General features: G+C 31.9%; 2 protein-coding genes across 2 annotated transcripts; both read left to right on the top strand.

Annotated features, from left to right (window-relative positions):
* The first annotated feature begins 108 nt into the window (after positions 1 to 108).
* Nemp (Nuclear envelope integral membrane protein) lies at positions 109 to 9,948 on the top strand. The gene is made up of 8 exons (XM_072522141.1): positions 109 to 264; positions 340 to 458; positions 516 to 723; positions 1,990 to 2,156; positions 2,838 to 2,988; positions 4,018 to 4,207; positions 9,496 to 9,657; positions 9,714 to 9,948. The coding sequence occupies exons 1-8, from the start codon at positions 192 to 194 to the stop codon at positions 9,844 to 9,846; spliced, it is 1,203 nt and encodes a 400-aa protein (XP_072378242.1). The 5' UTR covers positions 109 to 191; the 3' UTR covers positions 9,847 to 9,948.
* A 344-nt stretch (positions 9,949 to 10,292) lies between these two features.
* On the top strand, positions 10,293 to 15,432 carry LOC140434107 (golgin-45). Its single transcript, XM_072522140.1, has 4 exons — positions 10,293 to 10,971; positions 12,046 to 12,245; positions 12,302 to 12,638; positions 15,158 to 15,432. The coding sequence occupies exons 1-4, from the start codon at positions 10,435 to 10,437 to the stop codon at positions 15,314 to 15,316; spliced, it is 1,233 nt and encodes a 410-aa protein (XP_072378241.1). The 5' UTR covers positions 10,293 to 10,434; the 3' UTR covers positions 15,317 to 15,432.

The raw sequence follows: 15,432 nt of genomic DNA, 5'->3' as shown, positions 1-15,432 counted from the left end.
ATTTAACTTGTTACTTTTAAAGTGTATAAAAGGAATTACAATGCGAAAAAAGTAAATAAAATAAATTATTCTAGCCTGTTGCTGGAATATTATCCATAAACTGTTTAAACATAACCTTAATTTAAATATTTTGATTTGGTTGGTTGTTGGTTGTTTTAAGCTTTTAGTTCAGTTTTATTTTTAGGCCAACAATGTCCAGAAAACTGTTTTTATCATTGGTAATCTCTATAATTCAATTAAATCCTGCCACGGGCTATCAAAATGGTAAGATAATTATTTTACTACTAAATTAAAAAATAATTGGATTCCTAAGAATATAATATATTAATTTGTTTCTAGTACATCATTTGGAAAGTGCAGAAAAGTTCACATTTGATCCAAATGGGGGTCTCGAATTACAAACATTTTGCTATAAAGGCAGAAAGAAATCTATAATTTACACCTGGCAGAGTGTGATGGTATGTGTAAATATAAGGCATCGCAATGGCCCATTTTACTATATTTATATATTCTAGTTTCACTTGGACCATCCTAATGATGACTACACATTATATGAAGGATCCTCTCCAGAAGATGTGGTGCAAGAATATTCTAAAAACAAGTTTTATTGGTCAACCAGCTTATTTCCAGTAAAACAGAAAAGTTTTAAGATTAATCCTTTTAATTCAACCTGTATTGGTGTAAAGAGCAGTGCAAGATACACTGTTAAATTTAATGTTATCAGTAAGTCTTGTTATCACAATTAGTTTGAACATAACTTATAGTTGTATAAAATCTAAAACTAGTACAGAAAATTGAAAAATATTCATAAAGCAAAAAAGGTTAGAAAATTTGGATAAACCCTTTCAGGTCTTAATACCGTTTCTACTGCTAGATATGTATGTTTTTGAGATTGAGCTATTGAATTCCTAATATTGTTCTGAAGCTATTTTCTTGTGACATGTTAAAGTAATTACTATTTAAATGGGAATAAGCCACAATTAAAGGTTAAAGTATGTTTATTAAAGTTACTTTGCTTTCGTTTTTATGTATTGTTGATATGTAAGACGATTTTCACTCTTTTAAAATAACTAAATTCAGTAAAGAAGCTCTTATCCTAAAATGTGGGGTTTTGTTTTGGCAGAGGGAACTTTATATTGAGTTGTGGTCGCTAAGGGTTGGTATCCACTATCGCATCCTCTGATAGTGGATAGATAAATTTTGGAATGATAGAAAGATTTGGAAGGATAGATAGATTTTGGATAGATAGTTGAATGATAGATTTTGTCATTTTGATTTGACATTAGTCGGGGATCACACTTAAAATTTTTCTTCTTATTCTTTAAGTTCCATCTTCTATCCAAGGTTGGAAATCATCATTGCTATGCACACCTTGTTGACTGCCTCTCTAAATAGTTCTGGACTACTGCATTCAAACCATTTCACATACTTTAACATTTAATTGTGGCTTATTCCCATTTAAATAGTAATTACTTTATTGAATTCCTAGATTCATGTTGAAGTTGATTCAAATTATTTTGTTCATCAAATCTGTTGCTAAATAATATTGCCTGTTTGTTTTTTCTGTAAGGTTTTATCTAGCAAAAAGGGAAGTACATCCCTTAGAACTCTCATATAAAAATATAAGCATGAAACTTTCCCTAGTTCTTTTTACTTCATCTGATAGTCAATCTGAGATAAAAAAAAAACTTCTTTTTGTCTTTTGTAAGTTATTTTCTTAACCAAATGATGGTTTCATGAGTACCTTATTTTGCTTTTATCTTCTAGAACTCCTTAGTTAAGTAAACACATCATACAAAACCTAATAATCAAGATTTCTTGGATCTGTCTTTAACATATTGACTTTTTTTGGTCATCTTTTTCTTGTATAATTTAGTAAACAATTTTTGTTTATACTATTTTGTTTTGAATCATATACTTATAATATGTATACTAGTCTGTAAATCAATTGTAATGAGGAATGTGTCAAAATACTTTATATATTTTTAGATATTGATTTCTGGAAAATAATATTGTTAGGAATTGGCCTTTTTGTATACGTTTCAGCAGATACTTTGAGCAAAAACACTTTTTTCCACTACATAACTGGAATTTTCTTTGGTATATGTGCATCAGTCCTGGTGTTAATATATGTTATAAGCAAAGTATTCCCTAAGGTAAGTGTTGTAGTTTGTGGTTAGTTAATAGTAAATCAAAACTAAACAATTGTTTCCATTTTGAAGTGAAGAATATGAATTGTGCAAATATTCGATGCACTTAGCAGCTATGTGCCAAAAGTATCTGATCTTCTTTCATAACTTTCCTTTGCTGGATTCTGCATCTTATAGACGAGTTGCGTTTGCTAAAAATTGTTGCATATGGTTTAATGAATGTGCTGGTGCAAAGAAACTAGTTACCATTCTTCCAAAAAATGGAAAGATTTCTTCTTATTGTAAAGAGCTTCTCACACATGTAAATAATACCCAATTTCTCGGTTATAAGTCTCAAATAACAAGGATTTTGAAATTATAAAATTGCTTTAATAGGAAGTTGCATATTCGTTATTTTACAGTGTTTTACTTGAAGATCGATCAGAACTTTTGAATCATTTGAATAGTGTCCACGCATTTCAACTCTAGGTGAAATCAAAACTTGCACCAAATGCAACGAACAGAAACAATAAATTGTAAATAAAAGCGTGCTTTTACAAACTGCTTGTTCAGCAGTTCCTGATTCCACAGAGGGCACTGGAGCGTTTTGCCATAAAGTTATGAATGAATACTACAATCAGATATTATATATACATACTTAGGATATTTTTGTCACAGATTTTGTATATAGTGTTTTTATTTTTTTAGAAACCTTTTATGTATGGCGTAGTTGGTATGGGCTGGACTCTTGTGATATACATGTGGAAGTTGTTATGGGAAAATATTCAAGTTATTTTGACAGACTACAAGTTTTATGTTATGTGGTACATATTGATTTCAGGGTTTATAAGTTTTGTATGTAAGTATATATTATTTTTCTTGTATATTTTTATATGAAATTTAGAAGGTATCTTTATATATCACATATGTTTATTTAATGAGTAATAAATTCCTTAAAGTTGCTATCATGAGCTGGTTATTCGTCAGACTACTGTCAGAAGTAAAATATTATCAATGAATATAGATACATATAGATGCATATTTCAAATGGAAGTTTGTCCACAGTTAGCATACTCCTTAGATGGCGACTGCATAAACTCAAACCTGATCTATACTTATTTTTTAAATTTCTAAATCTGACACTGTACTTAATAATTTGTAATTTTGAAACTAATAAAGAAAATTTTTTCATGTATGTGCTAAAAAGCAATTCTATGACACTGACAAGATCAAGAATTGTGGCGTTGAAGGGGGGACATGAGCGCTCCCTTGAGTTAATGAAAGAGAAGTAAAATCTTGTGTAGTCAGTATATATATTAAAAAATTATGTGCCCCTATATATGCGTCTATAATATTCGTTGGTATTATACAAAAGGGGGGGGGAACAAAAGAATCTATTATACCAAAAAGATGGCAAAAGAACTGAAAAAATAAAAACTTATTAAATGAAGTCAATTTTTTTGGGTTTTCTGTTTTCTTGAACCTACCAAGCAAAGCTATTTTCAAAGTCGGTGCAAAGTTTGCACACAGTCGACCAAAAACATTGATGAAACAGAATCAATTATTTTAATCAAGGAAAAGCCTATACATTGTAATGTTTTTAAATAAAACAAGCGGTTCGAATCTATATAAATATATTTATTTATAAGTTTACTACACAAAAATATCATATCAAATCTACTCTAACTCAAAAGGTATGCTTATATACAAAAGTCACTATGTACTAGAACATCCTGGAGTAGCCCACCTCTAATTCGCCTATTTGACGGGTTGATCTCTCTCGCGCTGGATACATCTGTCGAAAGTTCTCGGCGCTTTCGAGATGCAACCGTTACATGGGCCACGCGGAATGCATGTTCGTAACCATATTAAAATATCTCTGTTTTAGTATGCTACAGATGGGGGCCCGTCGAGAACGAGCGGACAATTAACTTAATAAAATGGCTCCTTCAGTTTGCAGGACTTTGTTCCATTTATAATAGCAGCGATTACCCAGAAGCTGCTATGGCCCAAATAGTGATATTACTTATTGGACACCATTTGCCTCAAAAGTGGAAAATGGCACCCAGAACTTACTGGTAAGTAAGAAAACCCACTATATAAATATACCTTGACTTCTGGATCAAGTTATTACACGCTCTTGATGAAACAGAACCTTTTCTTCAAAAAGGTAGAATTGATTGAAAATGTTGCTGTGGTTTGTTTATCTCTGCAGCATAAAAATCACTTTTTAGAACACATTATCATGTCACAGAAGACAAATTTGTTTATTGAGCCACTATTGAATTTTTTTTTATTTTCGTCAGTAATAATATTCTTAATAGCCTCTTTTTCAACTATGTATGTAGAATGCTTTCCACTTCCAATTTTTCGAACCATCTCTGTGATTAACTGTAAGTAATTTGTCAAAATATTGTAAAATTTGTTACAAAACAATATTTTTCCAGTAAGTTAACTCTATAACGTTTAAAGTGCTTTTATTTATTGTTTAGGAAAAGAAAATTTCCATAAAAAATGAAACTATGAATACCTATTTAAATTTTATTTGACACAATATGACAAAAAAAATTGTAAATTTTGTAACAAAAAAAATTTTGTAGACAATTCACACAGTACCTTTTAAATCCACATATTTATTATGTTGGAAAAGAAAATTTCCACCAAAAGTGCAACTATGAATGCCCCATCCCATCCATCCAATGGCGCTACAGCCCAAATCGGGCCTTGGCCTCCTTCAACAGGCTTCTCCAACCATCTCTATTTACCGCTGTTCTTTTCCATGAACGCGTTCCCAGGCAGTTCCTGGCATCCTCATCGATTTCATCTTCCCATCTCTTTTTAGGTCTTCCAACAGGTCTTTTTCCCTGCATTCTTGCATTTAATAATTTTCTGGGGATTCTATTCTCATGCATGCGGACCACGTGCCCTGCCCATCGTAATCTCTGCAGTTTAGTATGTTGTGCTAGGGTTGGTTCGCTATATTGCTCGTATATTTCTCTATTGTACCTAATTCGCCAGTTGTTGTTTTCACTTATTGGGCCCAGGATCCTACGTAATATTTTTCTTTCAAACACATCTAATGCATTGGCAGATTTCTGTGTCACCACCCATGTTTCGCAACCATAACTTACTATGGGCCTGATTATTGTTTTATAGACCCGGAGTTTTGTTTTCCGGTGTACGTCTCGCGATTTGAATATGTGGCCCATCGCGAAATAGGCTTTATTTGCCAGCACAAGCCTTCTATTTATTTCCGGTTCTTCTTCATTGCTTGCGACCAGATCCATTCCTAGGTATGTGAATCTATTTGCATGTTCTATATCGTCAATAAAGTGTTGTTGCACCGGTCTATTTGATCTGGTTTGTATGAGTAGTTTTGTTTTATTTGTATTTATTGCTAGCCCTACTGCTTCTGCACTCTGTTTCAACTCAACGTAGGTTTCTTCCGCTGCATTCATTGTTCTGCTCATTATGTTTATGTCATCTGCGTGTGCTGCTAATTGGGTAGACTTGTTTGTAAGTATGTTATTTCCGCTCACCGTCAACCGTCTAATTACATATTCCAGAACAAGATTAAAGAGCGTTGGAGCTAGTCCGTCGCCTTGTTTCAGTCCTTGCGTTATCGTAAACGCATCAGTGATCTGTCCCTGAATACATACCTGTGCTTCTGTTTCTGTCATTGTCATTTGCACTAGTCGTATTAATTTTGATAGTATGCCAAATTCTTTCAGTATATTAGGTAGAATTGTTCTATCTATTGAATCATAGGCTTGTTTAAAATCTACAAAGAGATTGTAAACGTCCATGTCATATTCCCATGCTTTGGCTAGTATTTGTTTAACTGTAAATAGTTGGTCAATGGTATACTTTTTCCAATGTCAATTTGCCAAGTGTCGGCTTTTGAGATTCTTTGATGTCAATGCCGACCATTGGCGTGGAAATTAAGAAAAGGGATCAGTTCATCAAACGCATATTTCAAGAAAAATTATATAATTTTTATTAATTTTTACATAATTATATTCAGGAAAATTTCTCAATTTTTGGGCAGAAATTGTTTAAACAATTTTTTAAACAAATTCAAAATATCACCTTTTGTGCTCCAAGAAATATTTTTTAGGTTTTTGGGTGACTCTAAATAAGATCTATGTCATTTTTCTCAAAAGTTAATAGTTTTGGAGATATAGGCGATTTAAAATCCGAAAAATACGATACCTAATATGCATTTTCGAGGCTTGAAAAATATGTAAATGAGTATTTTTGAGATTCAAGAGTATCTAAACTAAAGTCTCAACATTGATTTTGGTGAGAAATCGGGGCAATATTTTCCGTAGCAGAAAAAGGTGATCTTTTGAATTTGAATTGTTTCCGGCATAAATGTCCGGCACCCTTCAACCTTCGATTTGTTTAAACGGGGCATTTTTGAATAGGACTCTTCAAAGGACAGAATAAGTTTTTTTTTTAAATGGGAGCGGGCTCCCTTTTAAAACGCTCCCGTTCGAACATCGAATATCGAATAAATAACAAATTAATTCTTTCAAATTAAAGCTTGTTAATTTTAGTGATTTATAAGAATATTGGAATTATTATTTAGTTTTTACATAAACCAGAATATTTTTTTACAATTATCTGTAAATAATGGCTCATTCTGTCAGAGGTGTCTTCATCTTAAATGTGACACACTGTATAATAATGAATACTAGTGTTCAAGATGCATCGCGATAGCTGTAAAGAAATTAATTAGAAGGACTAAAAAGAATCGTCAGAGTCTTCTGAAGTCGAATCGTTCCCAGGTTGGATAACTATTGGTGCTATTGCCGGTAAAACAGGATATTCGTTTTCTATTTTTAAAACATGAGCTTCGCAATTTTTCCACACATCGCTATTAATGCCACTAATTACTTCTCGAATATTCTCAATGGCCACTGCGCTTAATGTTGGTGACTGATTATATGTTCGCAATCGTTTTTTTACGGTACCCCAAACCATTTCAATTGGATTAAAAATGCAATAGTATGGGGGTAATCGCAAAAGAGTATGGCCGTGCCTACTGCAAATGGTGTCAATAACGTATTCGTTTTTAAAATTCTGACTTTTGATCATTCTAATTAATTCTTTCTTTACTGGAATCTTTTTAGGAACAGTGATATTTTTAAGTTGCATAAATTTTAAAATTTCGTCCTTTTTCGTGTTATTATTAGGTATTTTATTTAATATGCGGGAATGATACGAAGCATTATCCATAACAATCACTGAATTCGGCGGAATATTGGGCAAGAGTTGTTCAACAAACCACTTTTCAAATAAATCGGCTGTCATATCTTCGTGATAATCGGCAGAAGACTTTGTTATATTTTTGGCCGACAATAGCAATGCATTAGATACAAAACCATCTTTGCTTCCGGCATGAAGAATAATAACACGTTTTCCTCGTGAACACGGTGTATTTAACGCACACTTGTTTGTGTTGTCAACCCAGCCGTACTTGACAACATCATGCGTATCGAACCAGGTTTCGTCTAAATAGATTATGTTTCTGTTTGAATTACGATACTGTTTTATTTTACTCAAATATTCTCGTCGAAGTTCAACAATACGCCGAGATTCCATTATTACCATTCGATTATCTAATTTCTTATATTTAAATCCACAACTTACCAAAATCTCGCGCAGTGTTTCCAAAGATGTATAATTATATTCAGGGAAATCTCTCAATTTTTCACGAATCAGTTCTAAAGTAGGCACTCTATTTTCTTTGTAAAAATTGTAAACTGTTCGCTGAATAACGTCTTTTGCAGCAGTGTCAATCCTACCCAATTTTTTATTTGGTCGCTTTCGTTTTAAGGAATGATCTGTAACAGTGCCTAATTTAATAATTGTATATATCGTCTTATACCCGATTTTTGTTAATATATGAATTCTCGAAACAATTGCATTATCAGCCATCCCAATATTTTCTTTTTTCAAACACTCATACATATTTAAAACTATTCTTTGGGATTGTACGTGCAAATCTTTATTTTTTAATTCCGGGCTGTCATTAAAATCATTTTCATTATTTATTGATAACACAGAAGTTGATGCATCTTGATCATTCGTTTCAAACGGTCTCCAAAATGCCATTCTAGAAAAATATAATATTACTTACCTTATAAACCTCCGCCTGTGATATCTGCTTCCAAATAGGAATATTTTAGGGTGTCACCGAGCCAGACACACAGGTGTTGATTACGATTTATCGCTTTGCGATGCGCTGTTGTCATAATGCATGACTTTAAAATTACTGAATGTAACTTTAATATAACATATTAATATATCTGCAATTTTTCATGTTTCCAGGTAAGGTATAAAATCAATGAAATTTGGAAAAAAATAATACAATTCTTGTAACCGTTTTTGAGAACTTGGATTCTTAAAAGATGTCTGATTTCTTAAAAGTCGATCATTATATCTATAAGAGTATTACCGCTAAATTCACCAACATGGCAACGTCAAGATAGATCGAATGTTCAAATTCTCTCCAGACTACAATGTTGCCGATATTCGAAAATTACTTAGAGCATAAGTAATATATAAACGTTCACGGTTGCTTTAATTCATTAGTGAAGAGTCCATGGAAATATTAGTACCTAGTTAATTAATTTATAGATATATTTTTTGGGAATATGTTCATATCATTTTTTAAGAGTGTCGTTCTTTGACTAGCAATTGAATAATAGCGGATAGAGAATATTTTTTAAATATAACCTTAGGAATTTTAGGAAATATGTCTGACAACCTTGATTTGAAAGGCGGTCTCTTTGATACCAGAATCAGACATGTTTATGTTGGAAAATTATTAGTGGATGTACTATAGATCTATTTTGCCTAAACCCTGCTTGATATTCCCCGATGATTTTTTCCGTGAGAGGTTGTAGTCTTCTAATTAGTCTAATTCTACTATTATCTCTAATAGTAATTCTGACACAACAGTTTGTCTCCTTTTTTATGAATAGGGCAGATTATACTTTTCTTCCATTGTTGGGGAATTTCTTCTTCTATCCATATCTCTCGTATTAGCTGGTACATCTGTTGTGTCAAATTCCTTCCTCCTTGCTTGAGTAGTTCTGCCGGTATTTTATCTATTCCCGGTGCTTTATGGCTTTTTTGTATGTGGATTGCCGTTTGGACCTCCTCTAGCGTTGGGGGTCTAGTTAATTCATTTTCTTCTCCATCTTTCCCCAGTTCTTGTGACTATGAATGCCCACTTTCATTTTATCCATTTTGCTTTGGTTAACTGTACAGTTAATTTGTTGAAATATTGGTATAGAAACATTTTTTTCTAGTAAACTAATTCTGTAGATTTTAAATGTTAATATTTTTTCACTAGGAAAAGAAGATTTCCACCAAAAAGAAAACTACTTACAAATGATGAATACTATCACCAAGGGGTGGTGGAAACAGCGAAAGCTTTGGAATCCTTGAGGGACTATTGTTCAAGCCCAGACTGCAATCAATGGAAGACAGTTTTAAAGCTAAAAGATGTGAAGAGGTGAGTATTTTACATGAGGTTGAATAGTGTACCAAAATATCTGAATATTTTTCTAGGTTTGCTTCATTCGTCGAGGGTAATTCTCATTTAAGTGACGATGAAGTTTTAGAATATGACTCATTTGTCCAAGAGCTGACTGACGATGAAGAACGAGAGGATATGACTGAAGAAGAAGAAGAAGATTATTAAGGAGCTGTATTAAGTATGAGAGATATTAAAACACTTTTCCCAATCTAAACAATCTTTAATAAGGTCTGAATGTTTTTTAATTAATAAATTATTTTTTCTAAATTTTTTGGTTTTAATTTTTTTGTATAGATGAGTTTAGAAGAGTGAAATATGTGAAACGTATATCTCGTAATAATAAAAGGTAAAAATTAATGATTTGAATCATGATCAAGAACATAAACAACCAGTACTATGCTTATTAGTTTTATTGGTTGCCTATGTCTAGAATAAAAAAATAAAATAAATTGTAATTCGAAGACAATTAATACTAATTTAATTAAAAGTATTCTACTATTATTAAATAAACATTTATATTACAATTTTAAATAAAGCAATCTGTTAATAAACTAGCTATTCAACAAAAAAGAATTATTCAAATCATTTTATTGGTTATGTTTACACAAATTTGACAGTTCAAATAAAAATATTCCAATTTATAGTTAATGTAATTTATTTATGTAGCCAACACATCGCAACTAATAAATTTTAATTGCTTATTAAAGTATTCATATCAAAGTTGCAATACACTCAATCAAATCTGGTAATAATATGGATAAAGTAGTAAGAACTCAAGGCGATGGAATTGATAACTCAACTTTTAATAAGCCTCACCCACTAGAATCTATAATAAATCCCACGGCTGCTGCAAAACGCAGCAAACAGATCTTAAACTCATTAAGACCAGTGGAGCCTAGTAGTAAAGTGGTTTATTTAACACCAAAACACAAATTTTCTCCTAAAGTTGCTCCCAATTATTTTGTCCAGAAACAGAAGGAACCAAAATTCGTGCCATGCGAACCGTATAAGGCTGCCGTAGAACCGTTGATATATAGTAAGAAAGTAGTTAATAGAAGCCCTAAAAGAGTAGCTAGGAATGACATGGATTTACAAAACCTTGTGACCCAGTTGTCTGAAACCCGAAAACTTGAGATGGATAAGATTAATGTTATTAAAGAAGTGGATGAAATTGACCATGCGAAACTGCTGTTGCAGTGGAAGAAAGAGAAGGAACAATATGAGATTGATTTACAGAATTTGAGATCATCTAATAATTTATTGGAAAATCAGTTAAAATTCCAAGCTCAGGTTAGTTACTGCTATTTTTTTTGTTAAATCTTCATTATATTCAATATTACAATTATTTAAGTGGTCAGTGACGTTTTGTTGTTAAATATCAGTTCCTTATTCTGTTATACCTTATTTTTATCAAAATGTTACTTCTTTTAGTTCTACCATTTTGTAATCTGTCTTTAAGTAATTCTACTTCTAGTTATTTTCTTCCAAGATTAAGGCTAATAATATCCTCAAATAAGTGAATTTTAACTAAATTCAAGATGGCTAAAAAAGAAATTCTAGATTTCTATAATGCTAATACAAGCAAGGTATTAATAATTCACAATTAGTTAAAATAAAGATGAAATAATCATACAGATAAAACAGTATAACGAAGAATAACTTCAAAAACATCTCTTCTTGTCAGAAGGTGGTAAAGATATAGGTACAATATGAATAAATATTTTATATGCAAAGGCAATGAAAGACAGGTGAAGAAGCAAAAAATTATCAGAAAATAGAAAGAATACTTTCTATAGAAGAAGTCTAAACACAGAAATGATAACAAATAAAGCTAGATAATACACTATACAGTGGCACAGCAGTTCAATAAGCCCTGGTTATTGAACTTAATCCCGTAGTTAAGGTACCACACAACAGATTGTCTAAAATGTAGAGGTAAAACTCCACCAAATTTTATTCTCAGGATTCTATTGTTCTCTTAAATTTAAGAGACTATTCTTCTTGCTTATTAACAAATAATTATCTCCTTTTATTCCTTCCTCTTTGGTTAAATACATTCAAGTTCGGCAAATATTTTTACTGCAGCAGTTTCTCTAAGAGTATGTTATTTTCTTCGAAAACCTTATCCATATAAGTATCATTACAGGCATCATCTTCATAAAAATGTTTGATACAAACTACTGATACATGCTACATTTCCCAATTTTTTTAGAGATATTCTTTAGCTATCTTTGCTTCTAGTGAACCTGAAAATATTGACATGCCCTTCTCAGGTGAAAGCATAACTGTTTGGGCCTGTTGTAGAGAAGGCCATGACTGAACTGATATTTTTTATACCAAGTAACAAATCATTGTTTGTGTTAGGTCAACAGCGAGTTAAAAACACTTTTGGTAGCAGCCGTTGGAGAAGATTTGGAAAACAGAGTACAACATTTAACTGAAGATAAATTATCGTTGGCAAGGGCATTGTTAAATTCCGCTAATCATCTAACGTCACATCAAGAACATACTGAGTGGTTGTCTGGTCAATGTGAGGTGTGGAGGAGCAAATTCCTAGCCTCTAGGTAGTATAAATATTGATTTATAGTATATGAGTATGTGTACAATGTGATATTTGTAGTTTAATGGTGGAGGAACTAGCTAAATGGAAATCTGCTTTTTCGAATAGAACCAATGAGCTCCAAGAAGTGACCAAAATGCTTCTCGATGAACGGAAGAAGATCCATTCTCAATTATTGGAACTACTTAATCAATTAAACAGTATTAACAAACATGTTTTCAAAGAAAATCACCAACAGCCCGTTTTTACTTACGGAACCGTATTAGAAGCTACTCATATCGATTTGGAATTAGCTAGAAAATTGAGAGATTATTTAAAGTTAGGTGATATGGATGATAAAAATATTTTTAGTGCCGTTGGTGTTCAACCAACCCTGGCAGAAAAGAAAGCTCAAAGGGTAAGAATTAAGAATATTTAAGTTGGTGACGTCGTGACGTGGGTCTTTCCGCATGCGTGTTTTATTAAATAAACCAAAGTTACCAAGATGGAACTTTTGACATTATAAAGGCCGTGGCTACTACCCCGACCCACGGCTGTAATGCTTATTTTAAAATAAAAGTATAAAAAATAATAAAAAAAATTGTATAACATTGATACACTATTTTTTTGCACATGTATTTTAAAAAATATATCACAAGCAGTTCAATAACTAGTACAAGAATATAGTGTAACTATTAGTTTACAAAACTTCCGAATTATAACGATCGAATAGCTTTTAATATTCGCTCCGTGCGTGACCATGGTAGGGGTACTTTGAAACGATGCCAGCGTGCGTAGCGGCGAAATATGACAAAATTGGTCCTACCTTTTTACGCATAAATTTTATCAAAAATGTGTGCAAATACATATTGCGTATTTAATTGTGCTAATAACAGCAAAAATAGGTTCCCAAAGATTACATATAAATTAGAGAAAAGAAAAACTTCATTTTTATGCAATTCAAATAGGAAAAATTTAAATAATTTACCTTAAATGATATTTTATAAGGCTTCAAGCTAACTGCAGAGTGCCTGATGACTTTAGCTTTTATATTATAACTTTTACTATTACTGTTTTTAAATATATGCTCTTTCACGTGAAAAACTTGATTTGCCAGTACTAGATTTTTCCCTTTCTTTTCCGTTTGTGGTTGAAAAGATATATTATGATGAATTTTGAGAAACCCAGTTGTTAATACTACATTTATTTTGTACATAAACTAAAAAAATATAATTAGAAAGTTATACTTGGTTCGCTCTTCCCAGTCCGAACTGTCCAGTGAATTTAGTAATTATTTTTTTGCGAAGTTAGTTACTTTTTGGCAGACTAACGGCCGGTTTCCGAAACGTTATTCAAATCTCCAATCATGTAATCAAGTATCAAATTTGATCAATTGTTAACAAGCGACAGGTTTCCGAAACGAAAATTATGGTAAAATTACGTGATCACCGATTATAGATTATTTGACATACGATTTTACATGGAAACAGTAGAATCGATTGTAATCGTTTATTATTTCTGTACGAATTGTTCTTTATCTTGCTCTAAATTAAGAAAGTAATGTTTCTGTTTCACTTTACCATCATTCCTGTTTATGTGTAATCTGCATTCTGAAAATCAACAAACAAACATAACCTAACTAACTAATAATTTTGTGTCGTTCGTTAATGTTTACCAATTTGTCATTTATCATCTTTAATTCTTAAAATGAACCTTTGTAACAATATTTTTGGGTTCTTTCTAAACAACAGCTTTTTATAAAACACCTTAGGTTTATGTATCTTACAACGTAACCAAAGATTTTATTTTATTTACTTACAACCATTGGTACATAACCAAAGATTATAAGATTAATCGTCCAAAAATCTCAGATTACCTGACAAGCTAGTATGACCGGTGGTATGACAGAAGTTTGACATAGATAAAACAATAATTAGCGTTTCGGAAACCCAAAATACTTCTGACAGGCTGTTAATCATCGATTATTTGCTTGTTAGATTAGTTAATGTGTGTTATGTGATTGAAGTTTGATCGATGTTTCTGCAACTCAAAATGCATTTAATCGACTGTTAACAGTAGATTACCTAATTTTGATAATGATCAGCCTTTCGGAAACCGCCTGTAAAAGTGGCTGGAAATTACTATACAACCAAGCACAAGTACTCATAGCCAATATTAATAGTAAACAAACTAAATAGTAAATAAAATAGAACTTTGCGAATTACCGACAATCAATATTTATTTATCTGCACCATATAATAAATAGTTATGTTAAATTATAACAAATAAAATATATTATTTAAATATATACTACCCAAAATTTGATGGGTTTAGTATACACTTATTTAAAATAATTCTTCTTTTTTTTTAAAGAAAGAAGTCTGCAATAGTAGGTTTCTTGAGCTATTAATACTGAGAAGTAGGAATTGTTGTGTTATAGGTTTCCGACAATGAATCTGTCAAAATATGCCCGAGCTAAGCGACTGGAGTATAATTATTAATAATTGTCGATTCCGCATGTATTTAACAATGTCAAACATATGTCATATGTTTAACCTAAAAATTGGTAGGTCCAAAACTGTCAGATGAAGGCGGTAGGTGTCGCGTCAGTCACGCACGGTGCGAATAGAATAAAATAATACACTGTTTGTCACAATGTATAAAAATGTGAAATATTACTAATGGTCCTATAAAGGTTAAAGTTGATGTCCGACTGTCTTTTATGCAGCCGTCTCTTTTGAAAGCATCTAGTAAAACAATATGTTTACTTAAAAACATGCGTTCTTATTTTATTTGTACGACTGCACAAGAGATGCAAAGATGCTAGATTAAACATGTATAATATGTCTTGTCAGGTGTAAATGACGCAGGTATAAAGATCCACGATCCCAACTCTAGTCGTGGGAATCATTAGTACCATATGTTTCTATTTTTTAGTTGCTCAACAATCCTGTAGCAATTAGCAATAAACCAGATGCTCTTTGCAGCGCTGTTATAGGCGCTGCTTCGTCTGTCAGCAGCGAGCAGATGTTTCTACAATATCCCTCTGCGCATCCATGTTGCTCACACTGTAAAGGAGAAATCCAGAACATATGACGACACGCCATAGGTGGAGTATGCTCATATAATTCCACTACATTTAAATAAGCAATAATCTTTTTGATAGGTGTTTTTTGTTATTTAATATTTATACAATACATCGATTAAACCTA

Source organism: Diabrotica undecimpunctata, chromosome 2 (genome assembly GCF_040954645.1).
Source record: "Diabrotica undecimpunctata isolate CICGRU chromosome 2, icDiaUnde3, whole genome shotgun sequence".
In the NCBI taxonomy this organism is placed as follows: Eukaryota; Metazoa; Arthropoda; class Insecta; order Coleoptera; family Chrysomelidae; genus Diabrotica; species Diabrotica undecimpunctata.
Note: the sequence above shows the minus strand (reverse complement) of the source record. Positions and strands in the feature narration are given on the sequence as shown.

Excerpts from the sequence above, each read along its gene's own strand:
- LOC140434107 (XM_072522140.1), top strand. The coding sequence starts at position 10,435 with ATGGATAAAGTAGTAAGAACTCAAGGCGATGGAATTGATAACTCAACT. Across the intron at positions 12,246-12,301 it reads AGCAAATTCCTAGCCTCTAG|TTTAATGGTGGAGGAACTAG; the intron begins GTAGTATAAATA and ends TGATATTTGTAG. Across the intron at positions 12,639-15,157 it reads CAGAAAAGAAAGCTCAAAGG|TTGCTCAACAATCCTGTAGC; the intron begins GTAAGAATTAAG and ends TCTATTTTTTAG.
- Nemp (XM_072522141.1), top strand. The coding sequence starts at position 192 with ATGTCCAGAAAACTGTTTTTATCATTGGTAATCTCTATAATTCAATTA. Across the intron at positions 265-339 it reads TGCCACGGGCTATCAAAATG|TACATCATTTGGAAAGTGCA; the intron begins GTAAGATAATTA and ends ATTTGTTTCTAG. Across the intron at positions 2,989-4,017 it reads AGGGTTTATAAGTTTTGTAT|TATGCTACAGATGGGGGCCC; the intron begins GTAAGTATATAT and ends TCTCTGTTTTAG.